This window comes from Dioscorea cayenensis, unplaced genomic scaffold (assembly GCF_009730915.1).
Source record: "Dioscorea cayenensis subsp. rotundata cultivar TDr96_F1 unplaced genomic scaffold, TDr96_F1_v2_PseudoChromosome.rev07_lg8_w22 25.fasta BLBR01000516.1, whole genome shotgun sequence".
In the NCBI taxonomy this organism is placed as follows: domain Eukaryota; kingdom Viridiplantae; phylum Streptophyta; class Magnoliopsida; order Dioscoreales; family Dioscoreaceae; genus Dioscorea; species Dioscorea cayenensis.
In genome coordinates this window covers 1609-13908 of record NW_024086907.1, presented here as the reverse complement: position 1 = coordinate 13908, position 12300 = coordinate 1609, and the positions used below count along the sequence as shown (strand labels likewise).

Below are 12300 nucleotides of genomic sequence, written 5' to 3'. Positions count from 1 at the left end.
GTTTTTCAACTGGGACAAAATCTACTTAAAGGAGTGAGAGTATGAACAGTATATTGCATTAGATTATAAATTCCTCCACATCTCTTATTCAAGTTATAGTACATTATGAGGAAAAGGCAAAAGAATTTCGTCAAGAAGAATTAAATCAAGATTTTCGATGTAAAAATGGAGCACCAAGTAAAGTTAATGGTCGTGGGATTTTAAAACATGCTTGCCAAGTTTATACTCTTACCATGTTTAAGAGGTTTGAAGATGAGTTGATGGAAAGCATTGGGTCGAATTGTGTTAAAGGAGCAAGTGATGAATATACTTCCATATATCAGTTAATTGAAGATGGCCATGCAAGAGTTTACTTTGTAACATTTTCCCATTCAAATGGTAACATCTCTTGTAGTTGTCATATGTTTGAGACTCTTGGATTATTATGTCATCACACTTTATGGATATTTGTCATGAATAACGTAAAAGAGATACCTAAAGCATATATAATGAAGAGATGGACAAAAAGAGCAAAGCCAATATTCATAAATGATTTCAATGTTGGAACGGTGAATGAAGAAAAATCAACTCGCTTATTGCAACTTAGTGAGTTGAACCATAATGGTTACAATCTTTTTGATAGAAGTTCTTTGATTCCGAAATGTACAAAAATTGTTAAAGACAAATTGATCAAGGCATTAGAACTAGTTGAGAAGGAAAAGGCAACCCTCAAAGATGTCCAAGAATTGGAAAATGCTTCCCAAAAAACAACTCAAGAAGATGTTGGTGATGGTTCTAATGAGGATTTCAGATATTCAATTCATGAGAAGCTTGTGCTTGACCCTATACATATCAAAACAAAAGGTTCAAAAGGCTCTCGAATGAAAAGTCAATTGGAGAAGTGTTAAAAGAAAAGAAAAGAAAAGTAGATAGAGCTCAAAATTCAAGAGAAAAAGAGAATACATCAGGTACTACTATGTATTTGTATCTACTTTTTCTTTTCTAATGTTTTATCAATTAACTTGTCTTACTATATTCTAACTTGGCTTATTTTTCTAATTGTTTATAAATTTGCAGCTAGCAAATCATTTACAAATGGAAATTCTCTAGTGATGTATCCTCTACAAAGCTATGTTCATCCTTTATAACAAGATTTTCAAGTGGCAATAACTCCAAACTACCAATTTATTCATTCTATGCAGGTATTCATTCAATATTCTGTAATTTTCTTTAATCATCATTGTGTTTGGGGTTCAATCTTCAAATTAACATGAGTTATATATAGGCTATTTCTTCCAATTGGGGGTTTAATCTTCAAGCTAACATGAGTTTTACAAGAATGCTAGAAGAAAATAATTCATCTTAATTTATTACTTAGGTAAAATATGGTGTTTTTACTTATAGTCTAAAATTGTTTCATGCATTGTTTTGTAATTTTCCTAATTGCATAGTATATTTTATGTATAGGAGTACTTGCCAAGTGGCTTGGAAACTCAACAAAAATGATGAAAATCATGTGGCAGTAACCATTTTTTTTTTGTGAAATTAAACCATTAGAAAGAAATCCATCTTTTTTGCTATTGTGTTTTAAGGATGCCTTTCTACAGAAATGAAAAATTTTGTTGTTTGAAATCTCAACAAAAGTGAATGAACAAATTTTGTAATGCTTTAAGGATGTATCTTTCATTTTGTATTGAATTTTGTTGTTCAATTTGGAAGATGTGAACATCATATATATACAGTGATTGTAATTTTGTGTAATCTTGGAAAGTCATTGTATGACTTCTTTTTTGTGCAATTTTTGCAAAAGTTAATCTCTTGGCATAATCTCCTGCCTTAATTAGAGGCCTATTATTATTTGGTCATGATTATATCCGATTGGAATAAACATGCATATCTGTGCTTTTGGTTCTTCATTATGAAAGTTTTAGATTTTGCATAGTAGAGTTTATATGATCAAGTGTAATGTTTTGTTTTTAGAAAAATTTTGCAAAGTATTAATATCTATTTTCTTGCTTTGTGATCTATGCCAGCTCCACTGAAAGGAAGAATTGCAATCTTTTTGTATTTTGTTTGGTGTGAATCTATAAATGATTCTTGTTTTATGCATCTCTATATAAATAAAAGATATCAATTTCATTTTGTGTTTAATTTTATTATTCAATTTTTGGATGAAGAACAACATCACACCTCAACAAAAGTATAGCATATGCTTATATTCATCTGCAGAATTGAAAGACTTTTGGTATCTCTACTTCAAAAAGCAGAATGGAGTGATCCTTTCTCCATGGTGGGACCGGGAGTACTACAGAAGTCGGCCATACTGCATCTGCAAGGATGAAAGAGCTTTCTCTCGATCGCGACCCGGGTAGAAGAAGATGAAGGTATAAAAATCATGCGCGTGGGTTCTTCTATGCTTCTTCATCTTCTTCAGTTCTTTCTCACTCTAAGAACTCTCTCTTCACCACCAGACGATCCTCTCTTGATATCCAAATATTGACTCTCTTCTTGATCCAGGACTCAAATTTAATCGGACTATATGTAAGAAGAAAGGATGCATGTTCTCTCTTTATTTCTCTTTCCATCTCTTTCTTCCATTCTTGTATCTCTCTCTCTCTCTCTGATCTATAAAAGAACCAATGTGGTGGTGTCCAGAGTGTTCTGTTTGTTGTTACGACCTTCTCTCGTTGCCACCTCTTTGCATACACAAATAAAGAGAGATCTTGGAATGATGATATTGGTGCTATTGGGAAGTTGAAGTATAAGAGGAAGTGAGAGAATATGATGGATCGAGGAAAAAAAAGATGAAGAAGAGCAAGAATAGAATAGATAAATGCTATCTGAAATGGATGGGATGGATGGCGATGCAAAACTCCTTGCGAAGCTCATCGGCGCTGTGCCATTTTTCTCACATGATGCATCTTTAATGCGGAAGCTAGACTTACATACATGATCAACAACATTGCTCCTACGTGCGCAACAACATTATGAGCCTTGTCGTCCTTTTGAAGACTTAAGATAATGGATTCCGACCCGTGATAGTGCGACCATCATTATCCTCCGTCTAAGGCCTCAACAAGAAAGTCCCTCTGAGATGCTTGGCGATGGTGATGCCCTCTTCATGAATCTAAGCATGCTTGAGAGTTCGTTACTCAAAGAGTAGATGACCTTATAAAATCTCATACCAAGTATATATATACAAGTATGTTTTGTTTTAGTTCAACCCATACGAGATGCCTAAAAATCTTAGATGAAATTTCATGCAAAATACATACATATGGTTGTTAATTCATGTATAATGCCATGGGAAAATATAAATGTGATGAGGTAGATGAAACTATACAAAATGTATAAGATTTGCGGTTGTACACCCATGCCCATGCCATAAAAAATCTTTATATATTAATGCTAGACACTATCCGTCATAATTTGTCTTTAAATCATGGCCATAGATAAAATATATGCATCTTTGTTCATTTATTTTTGTAAAAAAAAGAAGAAGAAAGAAAGAAAGAAAATTTTTGAGGACACATGTGCAAAAATGTGAAATGTGAAAAAGCTCGAGGTTTAAGCGCAAAAATAATAAATATGGAAAAATATGAAAATATGAAAGTTTGGGGTTTATTTGCAAAATTTGATAAAATGTGAAATTTTTTTGAAGAGTTAGAGTATCTAAATCACGAAAAAAGAGAAAAAAGAAGAAAAAGATTTTAAGCGAAGATGAGGGTATTTTGGTAATTTCACAAGACCCCTTAAAGCTTACACGCCCACGCTCTAACGCATGTCGATCAGCTCTCTTTTGAGGGCTTCTTCTGTTGCCTCTTAACAAATCATGTGTACGCGATGGGCTGATCAAGATCCTTTTAAAACCTCTCTTCGAGCTCTTGGACCCAGTTTGAGGCCATACTGACACTCACTGTCAGATGACGACAAATCTTTGATGATGGGACCTCGTTTGAGGCCCATTAACTCTTAGGAGTGATAAAAATCAAAACCCTTAAAACTCTCTTTGAGCTCGACGACCCCTGCTTTGAGACCACACGGACTCTCTCTCGTCGAGTGCATTCCAAAACGTAAAACTCTCTTTCGGTGCACTGGGCCTCCGTCTGAGGCCATGCTAATCTCTTTCGAAAGTGACCTGATCCAAAACCCATAAAACCTCTTTTGAGCTCACGATTCCTGCTTTGAGGCCATCACCCTCTTCGAAACATTTAAGATTCCACCATAAAACTCTTTTGAGCCTCATCTGGCTCATTTGAGCTCATCATCCTCTTAGAGCTGACGAAATTTCACCAGCAAAACTCTCTTGGAGCCTCATGGAACTTATTTGAGGCTATTGACTACTTAGAGATGCTAAAAATTTGCAAAACCCATAAAACTCTTTTGAGCTCATGGACCCTCGTTTTGAGGCCATATTTGGCTTCTAAGAGTGACGAAGAAATTTCAAGATCTCAAGCCAAGCATTCTAAAACACAGATAAAAAATTAAATCAAAATCAAGGCATTATGATGAATCGACGACTAGCTCAACAACCCTCAAGCGATTACAGTGTACAAGAGTTCACAAGTCAAAAAGCTTCCAAGCCTAAAGACACGTTTATGAAAAGTAAAATCGAAGTTCCAAAATGAAGTTCCAAATCAAATCAAAAGAATCTGAATTCAAACAAATGAACCCAACAAACCTCAAGGATGTAAGAGTCAAGAGTTCATAAGTTGAAAAGCTTCACAAGCAACAGTCGAGTTCATGAAAAAGCTAAACCATATTTGCGATTCTCAATGCGTAGAATCTATAACTTGAAAGTCCAGATCAAATTCAAGACAAACTCAAAAACATCCAGATAACGAGCACCAACCTCAGAGATAAACGCTATAGACTTTTCATAAGCTACAAAAGTTTTCACGAAGCATGAAAGCCAAGCTTATATCAAATCAAGTTCCAAATCAAATCAAGATGCAAGTTCAAAAGTCTAAGACCCAAGCTCTCAAAACAAATCAACAAACGAACTCAAACAACCTCAAAGCTAAAGTCGATGAAGGGTTCACAAGTCAGCACAAAAGTTCTCTCACGTGCTTCCAAGAGCCGAAGCTCACGAAAGCCGCGCAAGGTCCAAACTCAAATCAAAGCTGCGTAACTCACGCCAAGTATACCAAGTCTGAATGAATCAACATGAGCTCAACAATCACAATCTCGTCAAGTGTTGTCAAGAGTTCAGTTGTAAAGTTCTGGCACAAGCACAAAGGTTATCAAGCTTTTATATCAAATCAAGTTTCAAAATCAAATCCAAGCACGCAATTTTCAAAGTCCAAGTTCTAAGTTTCAAACATATCAATAAATGAGCTCAACAACTTTACAGCAGTTGCGCAGTGTCGAAGAGAGTTCCACAGTCAAAGTCTCACAAGCCCTGGAAGCCACTGCTTATAAAACAAATCAAGTTCCACAAATCTAAGATGCAAACCTGAAAAGTCCAAGTTCCAAGTTTCAAACAAAGTCAAACATCACGCTACCAACAACTTCAAAGCTAAAGTGTCGAAGAAGTTCACAAGTCAAGAAAAGCCTCTCACAAAGCATAAAAGCCTGAGTTCGCTGAGCTGCCAAACCAAGTTTCGTGATTCATCAACGCAGAGAATCCTCACAACTCGAAATCTAAATCAAACCAAGATTCAAGTTTTGAAATGCCCAAAATGCAAGTTTCATAAAGTTCAAGTCTCCAAGTCTCAAACAAGCTCAACAAATGAGCTCAACACTCAAAATTAAACGTCAAGAGCTTCACAGTGTTGCAAAAAGGCTTCACACAAAGCATGATACCATTGCTCACGAAAGTCAAACCAAGCTTCGCGATCATCAACATAGGGAATCCGCACACTTTGAAACCAAATTAAATCCAAGACGCAAGTTCAAAATCAAAGATCCAAGTTTCGGAACAAGTCAAACGACGAGCCTCAAGAACCACAAAGATAGCGCTGGAGTAGCGCCCGTAAGTTGGTAAAAGTTTCACAAGCCTCAAAGTTTCGAAGCTCATGTGAAAATTCAAAACTCGTTCAAATCAAGTCCAAGATGCAGAATCAAATATCCAAAGACACAACTTCACCGCTTTTAAGTCATGTTCAAGATGCATATTTCGCACTGGGCGACCAAGACTCAAAAGTCACTGAAAAGTCAAACCGCCATGATGTGGTGAAATAGGGCCTCATGTGAGATAAAAAGGCCACAATTTATTTCGTCAGGTCAAGATGATCAAAATCCTTAACTTTCGTATTTTCTAATGAAGTCTCAATGAATTCAGTTTAATAAAATTTATTTCGCCGTGGACTCAAGCTTTTCTTCACACTTATAACTCGAGGTTCTCGCGTGACGTCCTGCCTGTGTAATCAACACTAGGGCACTCGCGCCTACAAAGCCATGAACCCACAATCCTCGAAGTCTCACAACAAAATTAAATTTTGATTTCAGTGATCCATGCTACTCATTGTCAATCCCACTTGAAAAGTGCGCTGCAGACAGCGAGCCCGGCCACAAAAGCAATCGGATGCTACATTTATTGATTGTATAGTGTGGACACTAGCACACTGCACAAACACTAGAAAACAATAAAATATTCAGCTGTAGAACAAGGTTTTGCAATAGAATTTTCTCGATTCGAGCTCTTACAAAATTACTAACATAGATAATATACTTAGATAACATGTTCCGACAAATACATACATTAGTATTAACACAACCTCCACTGAAAAACCCTAAACACCTAATATGTATGGTGTCCATAATTACGTAAGGAGGTACAATCTGATAGCAAATGCGTTTTTGTTGTTCGATTCCGGAGATGACACCTTTATTCTTTTCATGACAACCTCGAAGAATTCTGCAACTTGTAGAGTAGGTAAATTTTTGCAGTACAAAAATAATCATAACCACAATAATATAAAATCTTGAACATCATCATTACAGTTATAACTAAAAAAAAGATGTCATTGTACAAATCCATCCAAACTAGGCATAATAAACTCAAACATTCTTCAATTCAACTGAAAATGGCAGTGTTATTTTAGATGTACAGATTCATAAGACCAAGATCTAGATCTAAGAATTGATAACCAACATTGTCCCTTGAAAGCCAATCCACCATCAACCATGAGAAATGAAAACCTGAAAACCAAATCACTCAATCCATTAACCTAAGTGTCCTTGATGCACCTTACCCTGAAACAAAAACATAACACACCAAACAAATTCAGATCAAATCAATGCACATACATCAACTAATATCCGTCAATTCAATAAGATCAAAGCACATCGGGAGAAACAAAATAAAAGCTAATGAGAAGAGGATCAAATACAATTGCTTTGGTCTTGGAGTAGAAGGATCCAATAAAAAGTTTTGGGGTCGGGGTGTGGGGGGTCCCATATGTCTGAAAAAGAATTGGAAAAAGAAAATGATAAATTAGCAGATCATATTATAAGCAGAATAACATATTGACATTTGAATAGTCAAAATTAATAAAACCAATTTACATCTTGAGACTAGCCAAACAAATCTCTTAAAAAGATTGGAACAAAGCAGACCATACCTTTCTTTCACTCATAGTCCTTCTATAGTAATGAGATTACAACATAAAATTCCTCAGGATACATTGAATCCAACAACTACAATATAGTAAAAGAGCTCATTGAAAGATCGGCGAAAGTGAATAAACTTACATATTTCTAGTCCCCAAATAAATCTATTACTCTTATCTGAGGAACCTAACTCTATATTTCTCACTTTCGGATGTGGTGAGAGCTTATCTTCATCACCACAGCCTATACCTGCTTTCGATCCATAGGAGTTTGCTTGCCCACAATGAACCTAGGTTCGCTTGAACTAGCCGATGGGTCCTAGCACTAATTAACGCTTTGGTCATCGGGTACATCGGGCGCCGTTCAACCCGATGCGTCTCATAGTCATAGTTGTATCACCGAGGAGGCGGCGAGATGTTTGGATCCAAAAGATAAAAACCCTAAAATTTGGGATTTTACTTTGGGGGTTAAAGATAAGGTTATGATATTTTAAAAAGAAAATTAAAAATATAAAATGGGTGATGATGTGTAGTAAAGAATGAATAAATTATTATTGATGTGGCAAAAACCCGATTGGATGGGAGAGTATAAGTTGATGTGGTATCCCAGCTATATACATTCAATCCGTTCTCGGGGAGGGAGGGTCATAGAGGGTCAAGGTGAGTTCTTTCCTTATTTGGATAAATTTTTTAATTTAATGCAGGAAAAAGAAAAAGATTAACTTTGATCTTTTGAAACCCTCTAAAATCTCACTTTTTGGCCCCACAATTTGGAATACTTGGGAGGGAAAAAATCTAAAATTTTTATAATTTTAAAAAGATCTTAATACCCTAGATTTCTTTAATTAATTACATAACATTACGGTGAAAAATTCCTCCACTAATCTAATTTTATTTTTAATCAGTGGTTCACTCTACACCAATTATCTTATCCCGAAAAGTAAAATCTTACACCTTATTTTTGACTTTGATTTTGATACTGTTGTTAATTCTACATGTTTGAATCGATTTTGATTTTGAGTTTTTAATCTTTCTCTCTCACTTATCGCGTATAGATCACATATCTATATATATTACCTTTGCAGATATTCTTGTGTCACTAGATTTCTACTTTTTACGCTTTTTATTGTCATATTATTTTTGTTATTATGTGCTTTTTAATTGTTTATTGTCTGCATCCCATAGTTCTCATATGTTAGGGTTTTTGTTTTGTTTGTTAATGCGTATAGTTTCTTATAAAAAATATACACAGATCTCCCTTACTATATATATATTTTTATTTGTGCATTTGTTTATTTGTGATGGTGTTTTTCCAAAACAATTTTATGTTTTTAGTTTTTGTTTCTCAATTCATCCTTTGAAAAATTAATATAATAATAATAATAATAATAATAACAATGTACTTAAAATCGAGAAATTGATAATCATGTGTGTAAATAGAAATAAATAATTTTTATTTAATAATAAGAATATCATTAATGTAAATCATAAAATATTCAACACCGCTCTCACTTATCCTACTTTTCTCTCCTATCACTTTATTTTACTTTACCTTTTACTTTGAGTTTAAACACTATGTTAGCGCTTAAATTAGAAAGTATTTTAATAATTTTTTCAATGGAGACAATAACTTATTACCATGTATAAATTATCTTTACCTTTTCTTATTAATTTAAAACTTAAAACTAACATTTTTTGAATTTTAAACTAGAATTAAATACATAGAGAAAATTACACTTTCAACAACTTTTTTAATACTTGAGGAAGATAAGGCAGCATAAGATTGTAGATTATTAGCACAATCTATACCCATACAATATATTTAATAACAAAACTCATAAAAAATTGAATTATATAAAGCAAAGTCTTAGTAAACTATATAACCTTCACAATGTACAAATCAAGCAAACTATATAAATTTAAAACTTGTATCACTATGACAAATTCAACCTTTAGACATAAAATATACTCCGAATAAAATTTAATAATTCTAAAATAATAAGCCAAAGAATTTTAAAGAATAAGAGAAATTTCTTTGGTACATATCCCAAAAAACCAACTATAAGCATTTTTTTTTATTAAAAGAAAGAACCTGGACTGGAGGCTAATTTATTGAAAAGGAAATGAGACAAGCTGCAAAAACAAATTAAAATACAAAGCCAAAATCAGCGAAACTCTTCATGATCCATCTAGAAAAGGTCTGACATGGTGAAAAGGTTAATAACATGTAAATTAGCTCCCACAGAGCGACTAACTTAGTGGTAGGGTGATCAAGCTCTCGCGATAGTATTAATGGAAGGATTTGCACAACAAAGAAGATGTTTGACATTAAAATCCGGGAGATGGCGGCGAGGCAAGGTATATTTATAAGTTACTATACCAAAAGGGGTTTTGGCGGTTTCAAGCCATATGAGGCGGTTATAACCGCATCTATATATAACATTAGTTTTTCACACGTCTCTAAACCGCCCCTCATATATAACTTGACTCTACACTGATTGTGTTTATACCAACCGTTGGAGTAAGTTTATCTTTCATAACAAGTATAAGCGGTTATAACCGCCTTTATAAATAATAATTTTTATCACTTTCTAATAGTTTTAGAGGTGGTTATAACGCATCTCTATAGCTAATAATTTTAACACTACCTAATAGCTAGAGGAAATTATAACCGCCTCTATAGCTAATACTTTATCACTCCTCCAAAGTTTTAGAGGGTTGTTATAAGCTGCCTCTACAACTAACAATTTCTTAACCTACTCAATAATTTTGATTGAATGTTTATCACTCCTCAAAAATTTTAGAGGTAGTATAACCGTCTTTATAGCTAATAATTTCTTACATGTTCATAGTTTTTGAAATTTTATAACTATCTAAATTTATTAGTTAATTAATTAATTTTAATTTATTTTTCTACTAATAATAAATAAATTTGTCTAACCTGTAAATTAAAACCATTAATCTTTCAATACATTCAAAATGTAAAAAGTAATAAATAAATTTATTTAACTTGCAAAAGTAATGAGCTCAAGTGCAATGTATTTTGATTAATAACAAATGTAAAGAGTTTTACACTATTTGTCTACTTTTATTACAAAATATTTTTTTGGCTTAATTACACAAAATAAAAATCTTCATGCATCCTCTTCATCTTCAACCCTCTAGATCTTTAACCATGAATTCTCCAAAATCTGCAAAAACATATATAAAAAAAAAAACCAATCTTGTTCAATCAAAAATCAAAACTATGGAACAATACAAAACTCACTAATCTACAATCAAGACCTAAGCATCTCAAAAGATCAAACAACCATGAAATAAAGCTCTCCTTTACCCTTCTAAAGAGGATGAGAACACCACTGCAATCTCAATACATTATAATATACATCATGCAAAATACAGTGCATCCTTTCTTGCTATAGGCAGATCAAACTTTGCGATATGAACTTTGACAATCAGGCATCAAATATATGAACTTTGGAACAAAAAGAACCATCGTGATGAGAAAACCACCCCCAAAGATCAAATTTCTACATGCTCTTTGCACCAATGGATGAAAATTCAAACAGCTAAATATAGCCATAAACAAAAATATAACCATAAAGCTTTGATGATATAAAAGATTAATCTTGAAAATTCAATATTAAACTATATTTGTGTAAGTGTGTGTGGAGTCATGCTGGGTGTCAGGTTAGTCAAGGAAAAAAGTAGCTTTTCAAGGATGTAGCGACGTGCTCCTCAATATGCAGTGTGTTTTGAGAAATTTCAGCTGATCACTGAAACCTCAAACTCTAAATTTCTGTGAATCTGAAAATTTCTTTTTCTTCTTCTTATTGTGTGATTCTACAGAGGTATCATTGCAAGGTACTCTGTATACAAAAAAATGAAACAAACATAGCAATAGGTCCTAACTTTTAAAGCAATAAAACTAATGTCTTTAAAATAAGTAAATGCATCAAATTAGGTGTTTGTTCTCGTTTGGCTAAAATAGACTGGAAGCTGAGTGACCATCAGTACAGCGAAGGCAAGAGAGGACAACACAATTTTTAGCCAACTTGTGAACAAAACTATAATAATTTTAATTTGGAATATATCCTAAATAGTGTGTGGACAAAAACAAAATTAACAACATTAAGAACAAAATAATTACGTTTATTGTTTATCAAAATGTGCTTTACAGTGCTTTGAAGAAATTAAAGAAGTTTTTAATAATTTATATTCTTGGTGCTAATTTAATAAAAGCTTGGTTTGATCGTTTTGGGTACTCATGATATGGCATATGAAAAGTATATGAATCTTTATATATTAAGTGGGCTTCTCTAATTTATTTTTATCTCTAGATGCAAAAGATACCAAAAGCCTGCAAATAATGTAAAATGATAATGGAAATAGTTGCAAAATAGCATTAGAAAACATAGTGGGTTTACAACAACCTTTCTCTTAGAGTATAAACCAGTCAAAGAAAATTCCTAAGAGAAAATATGATTTTTCAGTGAAATCCATTTGTGTGGTTCGCAATTAATGAAGACAACTTAAAATAATACCTTATCAAGCAACAGATTTGAATGTTGGGATGATTGCTTTTTATCCACTGAAACAAATTAATGAGATACAATTGTTCATTCCTCTAATTTGAACCTAACAACAAATACATAATCAAGCATAATTAAACTATTATCCGAAAGCCTTATCTCCAGCTAAAATACAGATTAACAAATAGATTGGCTAAAAAAACCCTAACTACTAGTCTTAATATTGTTGAAGAGAA

The 12300-nt window shown here is 33.3% G+C and overlaps 1 protein-coding gene across 1 annotated transcript; it reads left to right on the top strand.

Moving 5' to 3' along the window:
- Positions 1 to 233: 233 nt before the first annotated feature.
- LOC120254588 (protein FAR1-RELATED SEQUENCE 12-like) lies at positions 234 to 887 on the top strand. The gene has a single exon (XM_039262675.1). It carries the CDS (start codon positions 234 to 236, stop codon positions 885 to 887), a length of 654 nt encoding a protein of 217 aa, XP_039118609.1.
- Positions 888 to 12300: the final 11413 nt, after the last annotated feature.

What these genes read in the sequence shown, in the direction of transcription:
- LOC120254588 (XM_039262675.1), top strand. Translation starts at nt 234, where the DNA reads ATGTTTAAGAGGTTTGAAGATGAGTTGATGGAAAGCATTGGGTCGAAT.